Below are 23,887 nucleotides of genomic sequence, written 5' to 3' on the forward strand. Positions count from 1 at the left end.
GTTAGCGCCATTCCACGCTGCATGAATCCAATTTAATTTTCATTATGTTTGCGTCCAAAAAATCAAGGGAAACTTGGAAGGAACACTTGGCTAGATATAGTTATAGACATTTTCTGAACATTTAAATCGAAATTTCCGAGCCAACTGGAAAATCGCGACCGCGGCCCAATGAGTACATCCTAAAGTACTGTACTAGTGAATTTGGAATGCACAAATAGTACATATATATAACTGCATGCTTGCCTACCTTCACTCGGTAACTTTATCACATGGAAGCTAGATTCAATACTTTAAGGAACTCGATACGTGATAATGCAAAATAACATTAGAAATATTTACAGAACCTTTCAAGATTGAACAAGTTGAATGTCAACAGGTGGTGTGTGGGTATCATTAGAACGTTCATGGATCACATTTACTCCACGCGATCCAGTCTCTGCACAACCATAGCAGAAGCCGCACCACCGCCGTTGCAGATGGCAGCCACACCATATTCACCAGGTTGGAGCTGGTGGAGAAGAGTTACCAGGATACGAGATCCAGAGCTGCCAAGAGCATGACCCAAGGAGATAGCACCACCCAGCATATTGACATTAGCATCCTCCAGACCGAGAATCTGAGTGAATAAGAGATTAGCTATATTCTCATCGATCCCATAGCGAATATAAACTTACCTTCTCATTGGCCTTGATGACCGCGGCAAAAGCTTCATTAAACTCCCACACGGCCACCTGATCCTTAGTGATACCAGCACGCTCAAGTGCGACCGGAACAGCCTTTGCTGGAGCCACGGGGAAGTCGACCGGGTCAATAGCAGCATCGGCAGTAGAGACAATGCGAGCCAGGACCCGTCCCCCAGTCCCGAACTCCCGGGCCAAGTCCTTGTTGACCAACACCAAGGCAGATGCGCCATCGTTCATAGTAGACGCATTGCCTGCAGTGACGGTGCCAGTTCCATCCCGCAAGAAAGCAGGCTTCAGGCTGGTCAGTTTATCCACGCGCAAATTCTCGTAGCCCTCATCCCGCTCAATAACAATCTCGCCCTTCTTGCTCTTGACCGTGACGGTGGCAATCTCATCCGCAAATCGATTCTCCTTCCAGGCCTGCTGGGCCCGCTCGTACGAGCGAATTGCATACTGGTCTTGATCTTCTCGCGAAATCTCGTACTTCTTGGCGGTCTGCTCCGCGCAGATACCCATGTGGAATTGGTTATACACGTCCCACAAGCCATCCTTGATCAGGCCATCCTCCAGCTTGATTTCGCCGAAGGGCGGTAGTTGACTAGAGCGGGGCATGTAATACGGCACTCGGGTCATGTTTTCCATGCCACCAGCCACTTGTGCCTCTGCCAGACCCAGTTGAATGTTCTGAGCGGCAATGGCCACTGACTTCAGGCCGGATGAGCACACTTTGTTAATTGTCACGGCCTCAACAGTGGAAGGCAGGCCGGCAAAGATGGATGCCTGCCGAGCGGGGGCCTGACCAACTGATCCTTGCAGAACATTTCCCATGTATACATCGCTGATCTTCTCCACGGGAATTTTGGACTTGCTGAGAGCAGACTTAATGGCGACAGCACCTAATTCAGGAGCCGAGACGGATGCGAATGAACCATTGAACTAATGAAGATATAGTCAGCTAGCGGCATCTAGGAATTGGTTTTTGACCCACAGACCTTGCCTGTCGGGGTTCGAGAAGCACTGATAATGTAGGCATCCTGAATCTCTTTCAGCATCGAGCGTGCGGAGCTGAACTGCCTCTGTCCCCGAAATGCGGGGACGACAGCCCGCTTGGAGAGGCGAACGGACAGCCCAGTAGCGATGATCATGATTGTTTTGTGTTTGGATTTGCTGAGGTATAGCTATGTTTAAGAGGAAAGATGAGTCTGTTCGATGGCAAAGGCAAGAAAGAAGAAGTTACTAATTCATAGCCCTTGGGCCAAGCACACGGAATGCACCCGTTCCCGCAACCGCCTTTAGCCGCCTGGACCGAGGCTGTTATAGATCACATGATATGACATAAGTGAAGATGTCGGATAAACACACATTGCCAGATACGGGCAGTTTCCCCACATAGATAGTAACTCCGAATCGTTCCCCTCCTCGTGCTCTCGCAAAGAAACTCATAGTCCTTCAACGCTGTAGCTCCTTCTATCCTTTACAACACCGTCGGCTTCTGTGCAGCTTTTACATCAAGCAAATTTACACCTTTATCATGTCGACCTCTGCTCGCCGTCGCCTTATGCGTGACTTTAAGGTACGTTCACCTTCACTGGGCCGTTGGGGTGATGTCAATTGGAGATTGAATCGAGAATCAAGCTCAACTCAAACAACCTTGGCATTTGTGGACTTTATATGCAACTTGCAGTCAGCATAATGTGCTTCTCTTGATAATATTGCCCCTCACCTCTCATGGTCCTCATGACAACCTTGTTTGCCCCACTAACTCAATCGCTCAGCGCATGCAAACCGACCCCCCCGCTGGCGTCTCTGCCTCACCAGTAGCCGACAACGTCATGACCTGGTACGAATAAGCTTAGACGACCCTGAATTCAATCGACTGATGAGTTGTTAGGAATGCTGTCATTATTGGCCCCGCGGACACGCCCTTTGAGGATGGTACTTTCCGTCTGGTGATGAATTTCGAGGAACAGTACCCAAACAAGCCACCTGGTGTCAAGTTTATAAGTCAAATGTTTCACCCGAATGTATATGGCACGGGCGAACTCTGTCTGGATATTCTCCAGAACCGCTGGAGTCCAACATACGATGTGGCGGCCATTTTGACTAGCATCCAGAGGTAAGGCCCCGCACTGACTTGCTTTGTGTCGAATTACTGTCTAATTCTGGTCTTTTAGTTTGCTCAATGACCCCAACACCTCTTCTCCGGCCAACGTCGAAGCCTCGAACCTTTACAAGGACAACCGCAAAGAATACATCAAACGTGTCCGAGAGACCGTGGAGAAAAGCTGGGAGGATTAAGCCATTCTTGACTCTTCCCGGCTGGTATTATGCTTAAAGTTTGTCCCGACGTCAGGAGACAAGTCCGGGATGAAATTGAATTGCCCCCTTCAATGGGGCTGTTTATGCAAAGCATGGGGTTTAGGCGCCTGGTTCTTGTTTCTCTTTTTTTCTTCTCATCTTGTCCCGGTTCAAATCTTCTCATTTTTTACTTATTTCCCTGGTGCATCGGTCACTCGTCTTTCCATAGCTTCTATTGCATTAGCATTTTCCATTCCATCATGCCGTTGTGACTGTAGAACAATAAGCGACAATAGTTTGACTAATACAATATTGAAATCTAACTGAGGCTTTGGTGTAGTTCAGTCGTGTTTTGCATGTTATGCAGTATACTTTTCATCCACCGTGCTCCGTCTGGGGCGGTCGGCCAAGAACGCCAACCGGCGACTGTCAACAAATCCACACCCACACATCTTCTCTCTTTACACCCCCCGAATCCGCCTGGTGTGCTGGATTCTCTGCGTGTTACATTTCTTTTGCGTTTCTATTTTTTCGTTTTTCACTTTTTCGCGCTAGTGGAGGAACCCCTGACATTGAACCCTCCAAAAACCCCGTGACATAACTCAAAACCCCTCGAGCTTGGTCTGCCCCTCTTAGGGGGGTTTATTTGTTTCCGCGGGAGGTTCTCTGCAAACATGGCGTGGGTGCTTCCTTTTGGTCTGTATGCGCTTCAAGGGCTTTACTGACTGTATGAATAGGTCCGCGGGGTCGAACACCATCAAGGGTACGCACAACACGAGCATCGGATGAAACTACAGCTAACCCTCGATGTGTATAGTGGTCGCCCGTTTCCGTCCTCAGAATAAGGTGGAATTGGGCTCTGGTGGTACACCGATCGTTGACTTCGAAAACGAAGAATCATGTGCTATCAACGTGAGCGCGTACCTAGGAGATAGTGTGACGCAGGCATGCTAACGAAGTCTAGTCGCGAGAGGGCACGGGATCCTTCACCTTCGATCGTGTGTTCCCTATGGGCTCACCGCAAGCCGATATCTTCGACTTCTCGATTCGACCCACTGTGGACGATATTCTGAATGGATACAACGGAACGGTTTTGGCGTATGGTCAGACGGGCGCCGGAAAGTCGTATACAATGATGGGTTCCGACATTGATGACGAAGAGGGCAAGGGTATCATTCCGCGTATTGTTGAGCAAATCTTCGCCAGCATCCTGACCAGTCCGAGCAACATCGAGTACACTGTGCGAGTCAGCTACATGGAAATTTATATGGAGCGCATTCGCGATCTGCTGGTGCCCCAGAACGACAACTTGCCCGTGCACGAAGAGAAGTCCCGCGGAGTCTACGTCAAGGGACTGTTGGAGGTCTACGTGTCGAGCGTGCAGGAAGTATACGAAGTTATGCGCCGCGGTGGAAACTCTCGCGCTGTGGCAGCCACCAACATGAACCAGGAGTCTTCTCGTTCACACTCTATTTTCGTCATCACTGTCAGCCAAAAGAATATCGAAACTGGATCCGCGAAGAGTGGCCAGCTGTTCTTGGTTGATTTGGCCGGTAGTGAGAAGGTCGGCAAAACTGGAGCAAGTGGACAGACGTTGGAAGAGGCCAAGAAGATTAACAAGAGCTTGAGTGCACTCGGCATGGTCATTAATGCGCTGACGGACGGCAAATCAACTCACATTCCGTACCGTGACTCAAAACTCACTCGAATTCTGCAGGAATCGCTGGGTGGTAATTCGCGGACTACCCTGATCATCAATTGTTCGCCCAGTAGCTACAACGATGCGGAAACTATTTCGACCTTGCGATTCGGTGTACGGGCCAAGGCCATCAAGAACACTGCCAAGGTCAATGCGGAACTGAGCCCGGCGGAAATGAAGCAACTTCTACGCAAGGCACAGAGCCAGATGACTACATTTGAGAGCTACATCTCTGCACTGGAGACTGAGGTCAATGTGTGGCGTGGGGGTGAAAGTGTTCCTAAAGATCGATGGACCCCTGCTCGCGGCAACGAAGTTGCCAGTGCTACCAGGGCAGAGGCGCGCGCCCCTCGACCAGCTACGCCTTCGCGATTGCAAGAGACGGCCCGTTCGGAGACCCCACGTCCGGACTCTCGGTTTGGAGACCGCTCAAGCACTCCCAGCCTGGTGTTGGAAAAGGACGAGCGGGAGGAGTTCCTTCGTCGTGAGAATGAATTGCAGGATCAAATCGCCGAGAAGGAGACCCATATTGTGAACGTTGAACGTGGTCTCCGGGAAGCTCGAGAGGAGCTGAAGTCCATGAAAGAGAACGCCGGGCGCTCGGGCAAGGACAACGATCGGTTGAACACCGAAGTTAATGAGCTACGCATGCAACTTGAGAAGGTTTCTTACGAAGGCAAGGAAGCGGCAATCACCATGGATGGTCTCCGGGAGGCCAATTCTGAGCTAACAAGTGAATTGGATGACGTCAAGCAGCAGCTGCTTGACGTCCGCATGCGAGCCAAGGAGACCACAGCTGCCCTTGATGAGAAGGAGAAGAAGAAGGCCGAGAAGATGGCAAAGATGATGGCTGGATTTGATCTGGGGGGTGAGGTGTTTTCAGACAACGAGCGCAAATTGCAGGATCTGATCCAGCGCGTTGACGCGCTCCACGAAATCAGCGCAGTTGGAGAGACGATCGCGCCCGATGATATTCTTGAGCTTCGGGCCAGTCTTCTGGAGACACAAGGATTAATCCGACAGGCCGAATTGACGATGAACGACCGAGGCGACTTCAGCGAGCTGCAGGACAGCCGCCGGGCGGAGCTGGAGAAGAAACTGAATGAGGTTCAACAGGAGTACGAAGAGCTTTTGACCCGGAACTTGGGCGAGAGTGATATTGAAGAGATTCGGGAGCGCGTGGAAAAGTCCTTCATCAGTCGGAAGGAAGCCGAGACCGCGGCGGTCGAGGAGCTCCGCACTGAAATCATTCGGAAGGATGAGGAATTGACCACGATGCGACAATCGCTGGTTGATACGCAGTCACGAACCTCCACCAACGGCACAGCCAGCAAGACCCTGCAGCAGCAGATTGCAGAGTTCGATGCCATGAAGAAGTCTCTGATGCGTGACTTGCAGAACCGCTGCGAGAGAGTGGTTGAGCTGGAAATCTCTTTGGACGACGCTCGCGAACAGTACAACAATGTGCTTCGGTCATCCAACAACCGGGCCCAACAGAAGAAGATGGCCTTCTTGGAACGCAACCTGGAGCAGTTGACTCACGTTCAGCGCCAACTCGTGGAGCAGAACAGTAGCCTGAAGAAGGAAGTGGCCATTGCGGAGAGGAAGCTGATTGCACGGAACGAGCGCATCGCCAGTCTGGAGAGTCTACTCCAGGAGAGCCAGGAGAAACTGACCCAAGCGAATCATAGGTATGTATACCCTCTGCATCTCCCTTTAAACCTATACTAAATTCTAGCTAGATTCGAAGCGCAACTCACTGCCGTAAAGGAGCGCCTGGAGGCTGCCAAGCAGGGTTCCACCCGCGGTCTCCCCGTCATGGATAGCAATGGAAGTTTCAGCTTTGGGAGGATCGCAAAGCCTCTGAGAGGAACAGGGGGCTCGGAGACTGTGAATACCGAGAAGATGTCGCAAGAAACCAAGAGAAGCAGTTGGTTCTTCAACGGTAAAGCTTCCCAAGCCTAAAGGTTGTTTATCGTGGACTCCGACCTTCCAAGGTTGTTCGGATAAATGCCTATTTACGCCTCTACGATTTGGTTCATCTTGCTTTGTTTGTTATTCTTTGTGGCTACTCGCTCCGTTGGCTTCCGTCTCTTTGATTTCCTTTGTTCCAGTACATTAGATCGTGCCCTGCATGGGGGACAGGGTCGTTCTTGATATTTTCCTTGTACATCAACCCAGATAGAATTGGCTAAGCTTGATGGATGCGATTTCGGGAATCGCGAGATGAGATACCTAGGTATATGCAATGACAGTCCAGAGATTTGATCAAGTTTCCTCAAATCTCGAGTTTAAAGAATTCTGCCTTGAACCTGATCAAGAAGATCTCGCTTTGTATTGCACATATTTGCCGATTATACTTTGCGCTAGGCTGATCAAATTGCTTCTGATTCTACCTTCAGAACCAGACTGGAAGAGAGATGGACGCAATTGCATGCGGACAAGTGACGCGACATGATTCATTATCTAACGACGAGCTGCTCGACTCTGATAATCACTTGCTGAACACAGAACAAATGGATCCGTACCAAGGTTAGAAGAGCTGGCATTTTGTCGCTTTGATGGCATTATTCGAAAGAAAGAATATCTAGGTTTTCCCTTCAACTTTTGACTTGATTTTACTCCAACATTACAATTTGAAATTTTTGTCTTCTCATTATAGACTGCAAAATAAAGGCTAAACAACTTCGTCCAAGTTGAGCCCATTAGTCTGTCTATTGGGGTGGTGGGAGGGGGGCGATATGGAGATTCAGAGTAAAATCATGGAGTATATACCCAGGTACCTACTTGCTCATGCTAATCTGTAGACTATGCTGGAATGTGAACGTGATAAAAGCGTGATACCCAATGGTCTATGAACCAGATTTATTGTATTCGACAGGGTTCCTCATTAAAGTGGTAGAAGTGCAGTTGTAAACGCACCAAACAACCCAGATTCTCTTAAGCCAGAAGTTTCTCCAATAGAGTATTCTCCACATCTTTCAAGTACGCCTGAACGAGGGCTTCGTCATCGTAGGATTCGTTGAAGCTGTAAATCATTCGCATCTGGTTGCGGAATGTATAGAAAGTACACAAGGGCTGCGACATAACGACTTCAAGACCCATCTTGAAATCCTCAACGATCACCCTTCTATTATTGTCGGCGGAAGCATAAGACTGCTTTAGGTAGCGTTCGACAATACCAACACTGCTGAATACGGCGTCACGAGCAGGGGGTAGAGTCAAAAACTCTGGATTCATCGCGAACTGAAGGATAGTGCTCTGGACCGAATTGGATAAAGCCATGTTCTCCGCAAGAGCTTTGCAAACGCTTTTGTATTTGTCAGCAATGACTTGCACAAGTTGCTGGAAATCATGGGGTATTTCAAGGACTAAGGGCCAGGTGGTGTAGTAGAGCGCCACGGCATATTCGCTGGAGTTATATGGCTCCGGGAGGTAGGGGCGAAGGTTCAATTGAAAGAACGTAAGGTACTTAGATTTGTCGGTAATGAGTGTAGAATCGGCATGTTTGGCGATAGTCAAGGCGAAAGCAGCGTGCACTGCGGCGGTCACCGTGAACCCACCCTTTTTACAAGCCTGGATAATGGCCTGGGTTGTTCGTTCCGAGAATCTGTATTCGCGCATCTGTGTAGGCCCCACCGGAACAGTGCCCACTTTACTTACGGGGCCGATACCCGGGTAAAAAGGCAGCGCATCAGTAGCTGTCTGTGACCCCTTGGCCACAGCATCTGCCGGTAGAACATCGGAATAGCCTTTGGCTTTTTCGAGCGAAGGTGATAGGCGAATAGCTTCCTCTCCGAATTCCATTTTGAGATTCGGATTCATCAAAGCGGTGAGATATGTATGCCATAGAAGCGTCATGCCTACCCCTTCGATGACACTATGGTGAGCTCGGATAACAAGCTGCGAGGCTTTGCGCACATAGTAGAAAGTAGCTTGCTGAATCGGTGGTGCGTCATTCGCAAGGGCGTCACCATCTTCCGTATCAGATACGATAAATGTCCGATCTAACCATAGCTGAAGGGCATCTTCATCGGGGACTTGGTAGACCTTCTTGAATCCCTCTCCCGCCGTCTGAGCTATCTGCGGCTGCTCATGACGAACTTGCTTCCACGCATAGCGTAGTGCGTCTTCTACCTCGGCATCTGGAATTTGCAAATCCACATTGAGCCGGGAGAATATCATATACTGGCGGCGGCCTTCGAAGAGTGAGCCCGAAACGTCCCCTATAAGAGTATAGAATGACTCAATGGAATTTGAGGGACGCTCCCAGCGATTTTCTGACACTTGGGACCAAGACATTGTAACTTCAAATTGTCACTCGAAGAAGGTGGGTAGATGGAGGAATAAACCTCCAAGATTGGCACGGGGTCGTACCGATTTATAGGCCAGTCGCAACTTCAAACTGTCAGTTGGTATACTAAGGTCTTTTTCAGACATCTGTAAGCGTAACGACCCCACATATGCACATTGGTGATGCTTTTGCACATGCCAGGGTGTATCCATGCGGATGTGGGGGCCGCATTGTAACACGCAATACCAGGCCTTCTGCGAGGCGACTACGAGACGCTTTCAACAGCAATTTTCAAGAATACAAGGGCTTGAAATGTTTTGGGGGAAAAGTGGAGATGGTGGTTACCAAGTGTTCCAACTCGCGTACAGCCTTGGAAGACTGTATATGCAGAGCTCCACCACAGTCTCAAGTGGTATTATTGGTGGTGAACTTTTCGCCCCCATCACTCCACAACTCGGCCCCAGTGGAGCTACCAACAGAAATGAATGGGTTGGTTGAAAAAGGAAAAAGTGCTTTGGACTGAAGCAGGGTGATGAATACCATTGGCCTCTTTGCATCTCGCGGTGCATTGTCCTCGCAGGATCGCTTTCTTTTTGAGGCCTCAGCCTCGTCCTTTTAATTCGAACACTCTTAGCAAAACGCTCAACATTAATGTGATGGACACAAACCTGTCTATCCAGAAGCATTTCACTGAGAAATCTTTCAGCTACATCCGGCCTCAGCTCCTTTCCTGAGTAGCAATCCTCAGTGCGGTGACCTTTGGCTCGACAGTACACCACTGATGTGTTGTACATTAGACCAGATGTCATTTCTCGTTCGGCCATCGCTCTATCACTTGCCCTTCCAATAGCTGCTCATTTTTTGATCAAATAAAATGCTCGGGGTTTGCCGTCCTGGTAGGATATAATACCACCTGCAAATGTGGAGATTAAACTACTCTAGAACTATGGTCCCCATTCAAAGACCTTCAAACATTGAAATAACTCTTCAAAGGAGTATCATGCACCTCTGACTAGGAAGAAATCTAAGAAGTCTTTTTATTTGCCTTAGCCAGATTTGCAGGGTGTGACTCCATGTTGTATTACCATAAATTGTAGCAAAGTTATCAAATCAAAAATAGACCCGCATGCGAGTCAGTAGATCACGCAACTCCAATAACCCAATGGTGCAAGTAAAAAGTGCCGACAGCCACGAACGAATGCAATATCATTCCACCTGTGTAAGGCTCCAGATCTCGCTCGCTCTATCATGCATTAGAGAGCACACCGAGCACAATGGACTGGAGCCCAAGGTCGATCATGAGTCCCGGGGATAATGAAGAAAATGACCATCCAGATGCACCATGATAAATAGAAGACAATGCCGTTCCCGTTTACTCCTCCAGACTATCGCGCACGCACCGACGTACCCGCTTCTTGAACTCAGCGGGATCCTCTCGCCACAGCCGGGCGGCTTCCACATTGGCAGGGCTCTCGTCGTTGGGGCTGGACAGCATGGAAATCACGGAAAGTAGGATAGTCTCGGGGGTCTGGACCGGCGACCAGCGCTCGGCAGCAGATTCGTAGCCGTACTTGTCCTCCTCCGGAGGGTGGAGAATGGAAATACAGACTTCGCCGTTAGGGTAGACTGGAGAGCGAACAAGTCAGCAAAATAATGATGAATGCGTATAGAGGACCAGGTATGCCCCGTCACAGGGTGTTCCCAAGGTCCCCATCTCAGGATGTGACAATTTACTGTTTGGGTGGAAGAGCGACGACTCAAACTTCATCTTCGGGGGCATGTGCGGATATTCCATTGGAAAGGTAAGGCGAGCTCGAAAAAAACCACCTGGATGTAGATGTTAGCATCTAATTGTTGCCTTGGTCCAAACCTTGGATGGCAAGGCAGGTTGTCAAGGCCCAGCCATAGCCAAATTAGCTGGCAAGTTGCCCCAAAAACGGTCATGCGCACCTCCATATAATTTTACATCGTCGGAGATCATCAGCATGACCTCCCATTCGAAGATGTTGTTATCGACCAGACCACAGCTGATCCCGGGAATGTCCTTGTCAGACTGCATCTGCTGCAGTTGACGGGACAGCATGCGGCCGGCGGGGGAGGTCGCCATCTTGGGAGGTCGAAATGATGAAGCAGAAAGTAGGAATGAATTAAATGATGAGAGTAGACAGCGGGGTGATTAAGAGTAGGTGAGGGGCGACGGCAGAACAGAGAATAAAAAAGGCGGTCAGGGTCAGCCGGCGTCTCCCCGTACATAGCCAATGGCCAATTACGTTATAATACTCGAGAGTCATGACTACGCAGTTACTGGGAAAGGCTAGGGCTCAACAAATGTAACATCAATCTTTGCAATCGAACAAAAAGACAAATGTAAGACTCAGGAAATCGAGGAGAGTGAGACAGTCGAGAGCTTAGAAGTAGTCAGTGGTGCCACATATTCTTATAGGTAACAATCCAAATTCAGCTAGGTTTCAAACCCATCTACCCAATGACGGGCTTCTCGGGGGATCCGTTACCCTGAGTGCCCTTGGGCATCATGTAAAACAGTTGGCCACCCAGGACAAGAGCGGCGAGTACACCCACGGCCATTTCCATGGCAAAGGTCTTAAGAATCACCTTAACAAAGCGGACCCGGGAAGCCCAGTCAAATGTCTTCCAGGCATCCAGCAAGCCAATCTTGCCACTGCCTCCAACAATTGCGGGCTGGACCTTGCCCCCGAAAGAGCGGTCAAACGGAACAATAGTCTCCTGGTCCTCGGGCAGCATGGAGGCTGCAACACGAACAAAGATTACGCGGGCGGGCACAGTAACCAGGAAGGCCAGGATGGCAGGAACCGTAGTCACAGCGAGCCAGCGGCACATATCAGCGAGAGTGTTGTCTGTTCCGGGGGTGATGTTGAAAGCACCCGCGAATTGAGCAACGGCCATCGGTAGAAAGAAGGCGGCCGCGGTCAGCGCATCCTCCAAAAGAGCAGCGGGGGCAACCTTGATCCAGGTACGGTAGCTGGGAATGCGCTGGTAGAAGCGCTTGGGGGATGGTTCTGTGATGACTATCCACACCCATGTCATCTGTAGACCAGACAATAGAATTCCGACGAGGGACTGTACGAAGAATTGGCCGATGAACGAGCTGGATGGAACGGGAATGATAGCCGAGAGGAATCCACGGGCCATGGTCCAAGTCATGAACATGCTGAAACCGCGGAAACGCGACCAGAAACCGGCACGAGCACGGAGATGCTTCACGGTGGTGCGCAGCTTGCTCGTGATGGGCTTGGGAGGTGGGGACGCAGCGGGCTCAGGGTCGTTGGGATCATATGGCTTTGTGAGATCATCGTTGTCGTTATCGATACGAACGTAGATGTCCGGGTTGGAGTCTTCGACAGCCGCGAGAGTTGCTACCACACCACCGTAGGTGTATTCGATCTGTCATCGGGGTGAGTTTGGTTTCATTATTTTTAAAACGGGTGAAAACTTACTGCACCTCCTATCAATGCAAAGACCAGAGCTGAGAAGATGAACAGAGCGACCAGGCTACCAGGAGTCTGCTCATCTTCAGGCTTGGATGGCAGGTGATCCGAGGCAAGCTCGACACTGCGGCGCATCAGATGCGCGGTGACTGCAGACATGATGAAGGCAAAAACCAGAAGGAGAAGGGTGTAAGAAAGTAGGATTCTTTGGTGGGAAAGCTCAGGAATAAGTAAGCGGTTGTCAACAAGGCTGCAGGCAACAAACAGGATAAGCGGGACCCTGAGGCCTAATCTCACACCCACGCTCCACTTTCATTCCACCATTACTACGGAGTGCCTATACTTTAGCAGTCCTTCATTGAGATCATTATTTAAATTATCTTTCTCCTCCTGATTTATTCTATTCCTTTTACCCAAAGAGATATTCGCACCTCAATGACTGGAAAAACTCTGCTCAGTTTAAATATAGATCCCCCTTAGTCGGCGTTCCACCCCGACCGTGCCCCAGCCAGTCCTAACCGAGGGTCAGGGTCCTCTCTGCAGTACACTAAGGCACTCTAATGGTCTGTGCAGCCAATCCAGGGACACAATTGTTGGCGCCATCGCGAAAACTTGCATAGCTTCGGGGCTATGGACCACTTCTTGAGGCTTAAAGTGGAGTCAACAAAGCGAGTACATCCGAATGGAGAGCGGTAACCGACCAACTCTTTCTACCTTTGCGAGGACATCCGATGCCTCTCCTGCTCATCTATCTCGATGAGTCAGCAACAGCTTATTGCCATCATCACGTAATTGATGTGTCGCCCAGGGTCACATGACAAGGGGTCTGCCAATAGTGCGAAGACAACAAAGATCAGTGTTGTTCAATGCATCATTTGATCGATTGCGAAGTACATTGCGATTTACAGATTGAAATGGCAAGCTCAATACAACTCAAAATGGGAGCCGTTATTGAGCTCGCGTCTGCGTGGACATTGGCAATTGCTCGGCATGAGATGCTTCTGATCGATCAAATTCGTAACTGGATGTTCCGAGGTTTTTCCGTTTCTTCTGTGATGTGAATAGGATAGTCAGCTCAATTTAAGATCTGGGCAAAAGCTTCTCCATCAGATAATTTGGACTTTCAAGGTTGTTACATACGTAGTGTTCCCTTTCATGACACCATAGTTGGCAATTAGCAGAAAAAAGCCAGGTCGGGGGTAGATGTAGCTCCCGAGGCCCCCGTCCTACTTGTTCTTCTCTTGTTTGTCCTGTACTATTGACTCATTGAAGATATAGATTCACGAAAGCGACATCCATGGATTGCTGATGTATAAGAAGATGCTCGCACTATCATTTTCTTCGATTTTTCCAGCTCGAAGCGAAATCGTCAAGACGATTCTCTGGGACTTCATTCCGCTGTGAAGTGAAATTCAAGCTGCATCCCAACAGAAAACAAACTGATAACAGTGTTGATCTAAGTAAGCAGATACTTGCTCCACCTAAGCTCTGAATTTCATCAAAGCGGTCGCAGCCTGGAGCTACTTGAAATAATAGAACCCAACCGCAGATTTTCCCGATCTTCTCAGATTGCGTACATCGTGGGCTATCCACCACGATGTATTATTTTCTATGGATACAGTATATCGTAATATTCAAAGTTGATGATAGGCCACATTAATTTACGGTAAAGTTGATTTATTATATCAATAGACCCTGGAAACATATATGCCCCACCAAATATTAAAATTGCAAAATTCCATCGTCTTCAGCCCTACTGAAATTAACCTTGAAAGCTCGGCCTAAATTGCCTTGACAAACCTTGGGTCTCGGAGTCCTCGGGCGCCGTCCTCGTAGTAATAGGCACCAACGTTTGAGACAATGCAAACGAGCGTTTTGTCGTTCAACCTTCGGCAACATTTGCTTGGACGTTTTTCGTATTACTTTGTACATGGCGATCAAAGAGTCAAATATGGGGGATGTGCATGATTTGCATGCCAATTACTTAGATCGATCATTGGCGTGTTCTGTTACCCCGCAGTAGTATATTCCCGAGGTTCATCTCGTATAACGACTCCACCTATGCAGCCTGCAATGCAGTGACAACTATCAGGTGGATCATGGTATTGCTGTCAGTACAACGGTGAGAAAACTTAATCCGAAGTTATATTTGCCAAGTCCCACAGTGCATGAGACACGGGTTGTGTTCAGTATCTACCAGTATTACCCGTGAGGCGTCCCATTGATTTCCCACTCTTATTACATGAACATTTTAGATGGACCTCAAGTAGTGGGTCCCGCCAAGCGAAAAAAAAAAAGAATTTCTTGATTCGCCTTTCAAATGAAAAAATTGACCGACGCAGGGGTCGAACCTGCAATCTCTTGATTCGTAGTCAAGCGCCTTGCCATTGGGCCAGCCGGCCTTGTTGAAGTGAGTCCCAGCTCATGCTATATGAGCCTGAGGAAAATTGAGCACATAATGAAATAAAATTTGGGTAGGCATGATCCTCATAGGAGGTCTAATATCTGTAAAGTACACTGGATCACACATATATGGTCTATGGACAGATGAACAAAAGGAAGAAATGCTGCTATGCATGTACGCCATGAAAATGGAAAAAGACAAAAAACCTCCTGCGCCTGAAATGCGACTTTTGAAACTCTAGACCTCGGACTCAGTCACATAGATCTCGGGTAACAGACCAGCTTTTTCTGGTACAATTCCGTCTTCAACGTGGGTTGTCCGTGAGCGACGGTGATGGCGGGGATGTTTGCGTAGCCCCAACCGGTAGGACACGGACATGATGACATGTCCAACGAGGAAGCCAAGCAGGCAAGCGAGCAAGCCAGCCACGGCGCCGAGCAATGCGGGGAGGACCACAGGTCGCACCAGGCGCATAAAGGTGTGATCGTGATGGCCGTGCGAGTGACGGTTTGTTCGATGAGAGTACGACGAGGGCGCAAAATATGGTGAAAAGATGTATCCAACAGTCGACTCCACCACGCTGCTGGGTTTGGGGTCGGCGACATCAGACTTCGCAGATTTGGTTGGTTCGGATTGGACAGATGCTTCGATTCTGGAAGGCTTCGTCGCCTTGGTCTCGGTGTGCTTGAAGAGGGCGCCCATTTCGGTCTGCCAGAACTTCATCTGCCATTTGTGCTCACCCTGGTTCTCCCGCGACTTCCCCGGTTCAATTCGAATCTTGGTAATGCGAGGGTTGCCATCTGGATGATCTAGCAAATCCAACACGACCGTGTTCGGCGTGACGGAGTGACCCTCACGATCCATAAATTCGACATCGACTCTCACAATGCCGTGCGGGGCGCCAACTTCATGGCTGGAGAGGGGTCGGACCTCCAGAGAGTAGTAGAGAGTTTCTGAGTCGATGCGCGTCTTCTGCGCACTTTCGTAGCGGGGAGCATGCACCTGCATTGACATGCTAGGTGGAAAGACTAAATCCCCATTGGCGAATAATTTGCCATCCTGCATGGACCATTCCACAGACTGGGGCGCATGTTAGATCGCGTGCTGTATGCTACTGATTTCGAACTTACCAGGTATGATTCCACCGAGGGGACGGGCTGTGAGGCCGGAAGATAGCTCAGATGAACTTCATGTGAAGAGGCGAGCGGGATTGACGAAGCGATTGCCCCGACCAGGAGGACGGACCACGACAGACGCATGATGGATGGAGAGAGTGAGAATGGAAGAACTGAAAAGCGAGGGGTTTTGGAAAGCGAGAACAAGGCTCTTAAAGTCGACCCCAGAGACTAGAACCAATCTAGGTTTACGGGCGGAAATGTGGTAATACATAAGTAAATATGGATGCCTGCCACCAGACTTCGGCGAAACCGTAATTGATTTTGAAATGCTATTCTTATGCCTAATACCGTTTAATACCGCAGCATTACCCAGCTAGTGAATCCTAAGCTTTTAATCCCGAGGTCAACGTGATTTTATTGGTGTATTTTAAGGATAGGGGCGCCAAGGGGTCTGGTAATTTATTTCTTTTGCAAGGCATGCGATCTGCACCGATTCTGATTGGCAGGATATTGGGGGCCATTCAATGCCCAGCCCAGTACAATTGAATAGGATATTTGATAACCTTCAATTCTATCACGTCTTCTTTGAAATGGAAGCAGAAAAAATAAATAAATTAAACTAAATAAAAAAAAAAATACAAGATTGGTACAGCCGCTACAGAAAAATCAATCACAAAGGACTAGTTTTACATCTTAGACAAAGCGGGTTCCACTCCACGGCGGCGACCGCATTCAGGGTCCGTGTCTCACAATTGTCGATGATTACCCCTTCTGTGATGTATGACCTTATGTTTTTTTAGACCTACGGAGAATTGATGCAGAGTACAAGGCTTGGCACGATTGTACTGTGTCGGCCTGCGGAAATATGAGGAAATGTACAGTATCGCTCTCCAAGTTGTATGAAGTCCACGTGTGGTGGTACTATATCCAGTGCTTGAAAGAAGATCCATCGGTTCGATTCTATTCTTGGCATCGGGTGGATCCAACATCCCTGCCCGCGCGATAATTGACACTAAACGTACGATTGCCGAGTTTGCAAAATTCTGCCCAATGAGCATGACTCGTCTCATCAATTAATAATTTTCTTTTTTCTGTCAGAACGATCGGCAAACCTAACACTACATGTGGTAGCGTTCGCGATTCATGGGCAGCCTTGTCCGATACCCGGATCACAATGCAAGTTTCATTCCCTCAGCCACAGGTCTCAAATTAAATTAAGGTAGCATTGAAGAGTCTAGTAGATCAGCTGCAGCCACAATGGCCCACTATATGTACAGTACAGCCGCATCTAGGCGGCAACTTATCAATAATACGGTGCAGTCTGCCAGTAACGACAGCGGAAATTATCAGATGAATCGCGGACCGGTCGAATGGTGTTGTTGCCAATATCCAGGAGCTTATTCTGCGGTCCATATCGCGAAAACACCGGCCCCACAGGAGACTTGGGGGCACCAAACTGAGCAAAGCTAGTGAAGTAGTCCTGCATGGCGAAAGCGACAGTGACGTTTTGGACCTGGAGTCCCGATAACCCACCATCAAGGCCGGACTTTCCAGGGTTGTAAAAAGTGTACAGGGTGTCCTGGCCGTGGAGTGAAGGTGGGACGCTGAACTCGTAAGCAAAAGTCTGGTTTTCAAAGGCCCAATTGAGATATTCGGTGTTGCATTCGAAGATGGATTCCGAGATCAGGAATGCGTAGCGCTCGATTGGGCTTGTATAGCCGTAGGTACCGTTATATACGGGCGGGTATAGCTCCTGAGTCACGTAGTCGATGACGTCTTGCGTAATGAAAGGGAAATATGCCTTCAAATACGTTGGAACCGCGCTGCTCGATATGCTTGCCGGTGGAGTGAACTCGAGTCCCTCTTCCGTGTTGTGTCCACTCATGACGGTCAGGTTATGGTCGAACTTCCCGTCCATGAGCAGCTGCCCCGGCAGCGCTGGCACGAAAGTGCCATCCACGACGGGGGTGTAAGTGAATTCTCCCCACTTGGACTGGGTCGCGACCTGGTAAGCGTTGGCTGCAATCAATTGACTTGACGGAAGCTGCCGCGCTTCATCGAGTGTGCTGACATTCAAAAGTTGGAGGAAGTTTTGCAAAGTCTGCTCGGGCTGCTTTTTATCGGGCATGGGAACCCAGGCTGGACTCTGCAAGATTGCTTGTTGGAATCGCGACGGCCCACCCGTGCCACCATATGCCGTGATTTGATGCATAATGGAGCCTGCACCAGCCGACTCCCCAATGAGGGTAACTCGCTGGTGATCTCCACCAAATAGGTGAATGTTCTTGTATACCCATTCCAAAGCAAAGCGTTGATCATGAAGTCCTACATTGGCAGTTCCATCTGCAATGAGAGTGTCACCTCCTAGCCAACCAAATGCACCCAGCTAACGGTGTCAGTAAAGTTTCCAGATTGCGGTCTCTCCCAGACTTACGCGATAATTGATCGCAACATACACAACCCCATCACCAACAACCGTGCTCCGATTGATCAATCCCGAGGGATCTTCCCAAACTTTATCGCCTTCAGTGTACCCTCCCCCATTGATCCAGACCATGACCGGAGCCAAACTCGACACTGAGCGATTGCCATGCGACCGATCAAAGATCTTCTTTGGAACAATCACATCCAAGAACAGACAATCTTCGGTGACATCCGAGTCGGACTTCGGCGGTTCATACGGGTAAGAAGAAATATTTGTGGACTGGTTGAATGGCGTTCCCTCCAATACACTCAGAAGGAACTCTGGCATGATATCCGAGGACCAGATGGGTTTGGCCTGGGGACACACTCGGGCGCCGGAGCCATTCTGGATCTGAGACCGATTCTGTGCCGGCAGTGCAGGAGCGCGAAATCGCAGGTCCCCCACTGGTGGGGCGGCATAGCGGATGTTGCTAAAATTGTAAAATTCTGGGGTGCTCTGAAACCTTATTAGCTATGTCAGGAAGAATGTGAGGAATGCTGACAGAGATGGCCTGATGTAGCTCATACGAGAGGTCTACGATCGGTAGACTCGATGCCGAGCAAAATGCCACGAGGGCGAAGATAAGGCATACTGCCACCATCTTGACACAAGTCGTAGTAGGAATTCAAATGCCCTTCTATATGAAGTTGCGGAGAATCGCTCCCGGTCCTAGGGATTAGAAACGACACCAAACAAGAACCTTGGAAAATGGCAAAGTCACTATTTCCTGTAATTTATTAAAAGCCAAAATGCAGTACCTTGGAGAGGATTAAGTAGTAGATGGAATGAGCGGTGAAATCTTTCCTATCCTGCATGCGGCGTTGACCGCAAAGTAGTAAATAGCGACGATGACACCGAGCGTGCCAAGGTTGCAGCCATGCAGGGAGATCCACATCACGAACTTTTACTTATAAATAGGCTCATCCATCTTGATCATTTCCAGGCTTTGGAGGCTTCCAAATAATGGCTCATGTGCATGAGCTGCAAATATAGTAGGTACGCACAGACAGTGATCCACAATAGCTGCATTCCTGAGCTATGATTGGCTCTATGAGGCTGAACAAAGAAAGCATATCCACGAACTACTTAGCGTCTACGAGTTCTGGGATTGGCTCTATGTAGTCCTCTACAGTACAGTTGCGCAACACCTGCAAGATGACGCAGCGATAAAGGTGCTACACCAACCTGAGCACCCCAAAGCCGATCGCCGCTATGGTACCTAAATGCGTATTTCTCCAATAGAATCACCGATCATCAACCTCTCGAATCTTAAAACCAATCATTTCGTTCGAGGCGATGTCATGACCACCCTGCAGCTTGTTGGCAGTCTCAACCCCGGCAGCCGGAACTCGGTATTCGAACCGCTTCCCCGGAGCCGGGACTGAGCCGTCGGGCAGGTCATACGGGAAGGGTAAATACTCGGGCAGCAGGCCAAGCTGAACAAGCACGGTCGCCTGGTCCCATGCAATGTGCTCATGATAGAGCCTGTCGCCGCGGATGTTTACCACCGAGGTGAAGGGAATGCGGAGTGACTTTCCGGTCGGTGGAATGCCAGGTACCCTGGAAACGTTAGAGAATTCAAATGTTGGCTTGGAGGTAACTTACAGCCAGTCAACCGGTTTCACATGGGTAAGGGAAAAGATGAATTCATCAACGATGCGATCGGTACCAATCGTGCGGCTGATCAGTTCAATCGCTGTATCGTCCGGGTTATTAAAAATGAAATGGTGGAGGTAGAAGTGGCTCAGACGAGCCCGACCAAGGCCACCGGTCATCTAACACTGATTAACTTCGTTCAATCTGAATATCGAGATATAACGCACCGTAGGAACATGATTCACGTAGGGTTCCTGCACCATGGTGGCCATGGTCTTTTCAACAGAGCGATCGCTGAATTCATAGTAAGTGTGCTCATCCCAGATCTTTTCAAGATCAAAGGTAGGCCCCCCAAGGGTCTTCTTGAGGAATGCAAGGCTCCTCGTATGGACAACCCCGGCTGTCGATATCTTGAAATCTGGATGACCAGGGATGATGAAGCCGGAGGAGACAATATCCGGATAGAGATAAGCCGTCTGCTGGTCACTTTTGGCAAGTTTATCACTTTGAGCGGTGGGTGCATGCAAGAGAGATCTTATACTGCCAGTAACCTCCCACGAGTCGAAACAAATCACGGCCTCGAGTCCCTCGAAAGTGTCGATGAAAGTGCGCAAAACGTCATCCGAAAGGGTGGTATAGTCCAGCTTAGATCCATATACTGCGCTGAAGGTCAATCTAGGTACAAAGGGTCGGATACAACATATTTAGCACACCTATCAACCCAAAACTGGTATCAGAGGTGCACTCTTGAAGATCGAGTAAATGTTGTCGGGCTTGAGAGACCAAGCTAGCTATAGCCTCGGTATTGCTATTCTGTACGTCAAGCGTTACCTGTGCCACTGAGAATCCCTCTTCAGCCCACTTCTGAAGTGGCTCAGGGTCCAGAGTTTGATTTTGCCCCTGACAATCCACAAAGGCTGCCGGGCGGAGGATAAACAGTCCCGGCCCACTTCCATAACGAGTAAGTGGGGGCTGAATGATAATAGGGCCAAATGCAATTGCTTTGGCAGACGGCAATATGGATGATTCAGTCATTTTGAATGCCGAGTTGATGTTCTGGGAATGTAGGTGAGAGGGGGTAATGATCTGCGTTGATAAGTGACGCCGCAAACATCTTACCCCACCTGGAGATGACTGCCGACCGAGGTAGTCACATCAACACAACCACGCCACAAGTTTGAGTAATTCATGGATGTGCTGTATGCTTTGAACTTATGACATTCTCCTGTGTGCACGCGACTGTAATTTCTAGACTCTAGTGTTAGCTACAAATGTTGGCTACAAAAGACCTTGTCATTGTAACCCACGGATTTTGGAATGTATTCTAACATTCCAACTAGTCTCAGAGGTACCTTTTCAAGATAAATAGCATATTGGTACTACCTAGATGCTACATCTTGTGGATCCAAGACTGGGCTGTCCGTCCCCGGAACTTCTTCCCATAGAGGTAGAATGGAATAGCAAAGAGACACCACAGAGTACACAAGCTCATGTTCAACATAATCGGCTTCACAAAACCACTCTCTGTAATCCATGGGGTGATGAACTTGCTGAAACCATAGCCCCACAGATTCTTATTGACCGTAATAGCGACGAATATAGAGCCGGCAACGGGCTTGTAGCTATCGACAGCATACGTGCTGACGATGGCTGGCAGGGCAGCAACCTGTATTCCAGCGGCAGTGTACCCAATGATGACAATTGCCTATAACGATGTTAGACTGCAAATTGCAGATTAAAGGACCCAGTACAACTTACCCGCCAATCCCATTTGTACTCGTATCCAAAAGCCACTACAAAATTCCCAATGACCATGATGACCACATAAATTACCATTGCCGGAAGTCGCATCTCGGGTTCTCGAATTCCCTTGTTCTTGCGAGTGGCCCTCATCGAGATCCAGTCCGAAAAAGGGCCGTTAGTAACCAGGCCGATGAAAGCCCCAACGAGTATTGCAAAGTTGAAGAAGCCAATTGTTTGACTGCTGAAATTGTAAGGAGGCTCAGCAAATGCCTGACTCTGGGTGAGGTTCAAAGTCAAGAAGCAACTGGCCGACCAGGACACAACGAAGGCGGATAGCTCGACAATCGGGAATGCTAATAGCTTCCACGGGAGCCAGAAACTGATGAGAATATCCTTCCAATTTACTCCCTCCAGCTGCCAGATTTGGAATTGCTTCTTGCAAGGAGATCCTTTGTGCAAGTAGGATTCCGATGTATGCTCTTCCATCTGGACATCCTCTTTCATAGTACCAAGTGGCTTCTCGGGCTCGGACTCGTCCCTACTTGGGGTTCGCTCCACATGAGCAACTTCGTTCGGGTGAGCACGGTGCCACTTGGTTTCCGGAAAGCAAAAGACGAGTAGGATCAGCGACAAGCCTAACAAGCCAACATTTAGCCAGAAAAAGCTACGCCAGCCAATGTGGTCTGCCATAGCCCCCGCGACTATCGGACCGATCATCAAGGAGCCAAAATAGAAGGTAAAGTATAGCGTATTATAGGCTCCACGCTCATGAAGGAAGAGAATATCTGCTATAATTTGCGGTTGGAGAGTCTATCATTGTGTAAAGCGATCAATCAGCCCATGGGTTCAGCAGGAGTAATGGGGTCTTAGGTCTCACCTCCGCAGGACCAGCGCCTACACCATTTAGAACACAAGCACCCATATAACTCCCATAACTAGGTGCCACAGCACGCCAGATATTACTGGCTAGACATATCAAAGTCGATAAAATAAGAACAGGGCGTCGGCCGAAGGATGTAGAAAGCGGAATCCTATGACATCAGTCAACAATGGCACCGATACTGATGTGGAATTCAATTGTACCAAAGAAAGTTGCTGAAACCCAATACCAGGATGCAGACTCCAGTAAATTGCACGATGTCCGATAAGCTCCTGTTGAAGGTCTCTTCCATCTGGGGCATCATAGGAGCAAGGGCTAGTGGCCCAAACCCTTGGCTAAAAGTCGTCAACGTGGCCGTGAACATAGTCAGGGCTTTCCAGAACCGGCTCCAATTCTATCAAATGATCAGGAATGCAAGGTGTTAGTTACGGCTGAGAATAGCATACCAAAGGATCGTGAGGATCTTGTGACGGCTGCGGGACCAAGACACGGCTGGACTTGGATGAAGCTTTGACGAAATGGTGGGAGCCAACATCAGCCATAATCTCAGTGCCGGGCAATATGGTTGTCCCCAGCTCCTCTTCGATTCTAAGAGAATTTTAGCGATGATTACAGTCGATTGGGCATACGAACTGGTGGAGGACCTAGACAACAACAAGATTAGTCGCATCCTCTGACAAACGAGTTTTGGGAAAAGACTCACCCCTTCATCATAGTTCATCTCCATTATGGGCAAATCAGCCGTATAGGTGGGGAAATGGGCTCCTGGGGTATATACTGTAGACTCCGATAGTCGGTATCCAACAGGTTTGGGATATCATCTATAGGGCGCGCAGCTACTTTTAAGTCTCTACGCAAACAAGCTACTCAAGACTAGAGTGCGGAATTGAGACACCTAAGAGTTACCGAGCTAATAGATCAACCTGTACCGAATAGGGGGAAGAGGGGGAACATAAGACCAAGCCTCGCTGGTGGCGTTGCTTACATTCCTTGTTGAGATAAATCGAAATAACCATTGAGGTGGCCAATTTCGAAAGATAGAGTTTGATGGCGGTCTTGTAGCCATCATAAGGAAGAATCCCGACACATGGTAGGTTGTGGACGGAACTATTAGACTCTAATTGTTTCCCCAGGCCCACTTTGACCCCGGATTCTCCCCGCACAGTGGGAGAGACGCGATTTACGAGAACATCATTTGCTATTTTTGGTTAAGTCGCCTACCATTGCCAAAGTTCGGCAAT

The 23,887-nt window shown here is 49.0% G+C and overlaps 10 protein-coding genes across 10 annotated transcripts; 2 read left to right on the forward strand and 8 right to left on the reverse strand.

The window, feature by feature from the left end:
• Nucleotides 1–415: 415 nt before the first annotated feature.
• N7503_006589 (thiolase family protein) lies at nt 416–1,828 on the reverse strand (the record flags this gene model as incomplete). Its single annotated transcript, XM_057066136.1, has 3 exons — nt 416–616; nt 675–1,619; nt 1,676–1,828. 3 exons carry the CDS (start codon nt 1,826–1,828, stop codon nt 416–418), a joined length of 1,299 nt encoding a protein of 432 aa, XP_056919817.1.
• A 386-nt stretch (nt 1,829–2,214) lies between these two features.
• Nucleotides 2,215–2,981, forward strand: ubc2 (E2 ubiquitin-conjugating protein RAD6; the record flags this gene model as incomplete). Its single annotated transcript, XM_057066137.1, has 4 exons — nt 2,215–2,256; nt 2,459–2,523; nt 2,575–2,799; nt 2,858–2,981. The coding sequence occupies 4 exons, from the start codon at nt 2,215–2,217 to the stop codon at nt 2,979–2,981; spliced, it is 456 nt and encodes a 151-aa protein (XP_056919818.1).
• A 674-nt stretch (nt 2,982–3,655) lies between these two features.
• On the forward strand, nt 3,656–6,645 carry N7503_006591 (putative kinesin family protein (KinA); the record flags this gene model as incomplete). The annotated part of the gene is made up of 5 exons (XM_057066138.1): nt 3,656–3,660; nt 3,719–3,744; nt 3,799–3,893; nt 3,946–6,371; nt 6,423–6,645. 5 exons carry the CDS (start codon nt 3,656–3,658, stop codon nt 6,643–6,645), a joined length of 2,775 nt encoding a protein of 924 aa, XP_056919819.1.
• A 975-nt stretch (nt 6,646–7,620) lies between these two features.
• N7503_006592 (uncharacterized protein) lies at nt 7,621–8,982 on the reverse strand (the record flags this gene model as incomplete). The annotated part of the gene is made up of 1 exon (XM_057066139.1): nt 7,621–8,982. One exon carries the CDS (start codon nt 8,980–8,982, stop codon nt 7,621–7,623), a length of 1,362 nt encoding a protein of 453 aa, XP_056919820.1.
• A 1,224-nt stretch (nt 8,983–10,206) lies between these two features.
• Nucleotides 10,207–11,277, reverse strand: N7503_006593 (putative ubiquitin conjugating enzyme). Its single transcript, XM_057066140.1, has 3 exons — nt 10,925–11,277; nt 10,709–10,801; nt 10,207–10,600 (listed from the first exon to the last, which is right to left on the reverse strand). Exons 1-3 carry the CDS (start codon nt 11,079–11,081, stop codon nt 10,347–10,349), a joined length of 504 nt encoding a protein of 167 aa, XP_056919821.1. The 5' UTR covers nt 11,082–11,277; the 3' UTR covers nt 10,207–10,346.
• Nucleotides 11,278–11,435: 158 nt separating this feature from the next.
• On the reverse strand, nt 11,436–12,643 carry N7503_006594 (uncharacterized protein). The gene is made up of 2 exons (XM_057066141.1): nt 12,451–12,643; nt 11,436–12,397 (listed from the first exon to the last, which is right to left on the reverse strand). The coding sequence occupies exons 1-2, from the start codon at nt 12,598–12,600 to the stop codon at nt 11,453–11,455; spliced, it is 1,095 nt and encodes a 364-aa protein (XP_056919822.1). The 5' UTR covers nt 12,601–12,643; the 3' UTR covers nt 11,436–11,452.
• A 2,439-nt stretch (nt 12,644–15,082) lies between these two features.
• N7503_006595 (uncharacterized protein) lies at nt 15,083–16,104 on the reverse strand (the record flags this gene model as incomplete). The annotated part of the gene is made up of 2 exons (XM_057066142.1): nt 15,083–15,925; nt 15,976–16,104. The coding sequence occupies 2 exons, from the start codon at nt 16,102–16,104 to the stop codon at nt 15,083–15,085; spliced, it is 972 nt and encodes a 323-aa protein (XP_056919823.1).
• Nucleotides 16,105–17,266: 1,162 nt separating this feature from the next.
• On the reverse strand, nt 17,267–19,028 carry N7503_006596 (uncharacterized protein; the record flags this gene model as incomplete). The annotated part of the gene is made up of 3 exons (XM_057066143.1): nt 17,267–18,349; nt 18,398–18,883; nt 18,930–19,028. The coding sequence occupies 3 exons, from the start codon at nt 19,026–19,028 to the stop codon at nt 17,267–17,269; spliced, it is 1,668 nt and encodes a 555-aa protein (XP_056919824.1).
• Nucleotides 19,029–19,643: 615 nt separating this feature from the next.
• Nucleotides 19,644–21,058, reverse strand: N7503_006597 (uncharacterized protein; the record flags this gene model as incomplete). Its single annotated transcript, XM_057066144.1, has 4 exons — nt 19,644–19,987; nt 20,033–20,202; nt 20,251–20,681; nt 20,737–21,058. The coding sequence occupies 4 exons, from the start codon at nt 21,056–21,058 to the stop codon at nt 19,672–19,674; spliced, it is 1,239 nt and encodes a 412-aa protein (XP_056919825.1). The 3' UTR covers nt 19,644–19,671.
• A 355-nt stretch (nt 21,059–21,413) lies between these two features.
• N7503_006598 (putative MFS transporter) lies at nt 21,414–23,373 on the reverse strand (the record flags this gene model as incomplete). Its single annotated transcript, XM_057066145.1, has 7 exons — nt 21,414–21,728; nt 21,782–22,576; nt 22,644–22,797; nt 22,850–23,040; nt 23,093–23,234; nt 23,280–23,290; nt 23,350–23,373. The coding sequence occupies 7 exons, from the start codon at nt 23,371–23,373 to the stop codon at nt 21,414–21,416; spliced, it is 1,632 nt and encodes a 543-aa protein (XP_056919826.1).
• Between the last annotated feature and the right edge of the window lie 514 nt (nt 23,374–23,887).

This window comes from Penicillium pulvis, assembly GCF_028828015.1.
Source record: "Penicillium pulvis strain IBT 33274 chromosome Unknown contig_5_segment0_segment0, whole genome shotgun sequence".
Classification (NCBI taxonomy): Eukaryota; Fungi; Ascomycota; class Eurotiomycetes; order Eurotiales; family Aspergillaceae; genus Penicillium; species Penicillium pulvis.

Bases quoted from the DNA above. Each gene is read 5' to 3' on its own strand.
- N7503_006593 (XM_057066140.1), bottom strand. From the start codon at position 11,081: ATGGCGACCTCCCCCGCCGGCCGCATGCTGTCCCGTCAACTGCAGCAG. The intron at 10,802-10,924 runs GTGCGCATGACC...ATCTACATCCAG, and splicing joins CGATGTAAAATTATATGGAG to GTGGTTTTTTTCGAGCTCGC. The intron at 10,601-10,708 runs GTAAATTGTCAC...TTCGCTCTCCAG, and splicing joins GTCGCTCTTCCACCCAAACA to TCTACCCTAACGGCGAAGTC.
- N7503_006594 (XM_057066141.1), bottom strand. From the start codon at position 12,600: ATGTCTGCAGTCACCGCGCATCTGATGCGCCGCAGTGTCGAGCTTGCC. The intron at 12,398-12,450 runs GTAAGTTTTCAC...CCCCGATGACAG, and splicing joins TTGCATTGATAGGAGGTGCA to ATCGAATACACCTACGGTGG.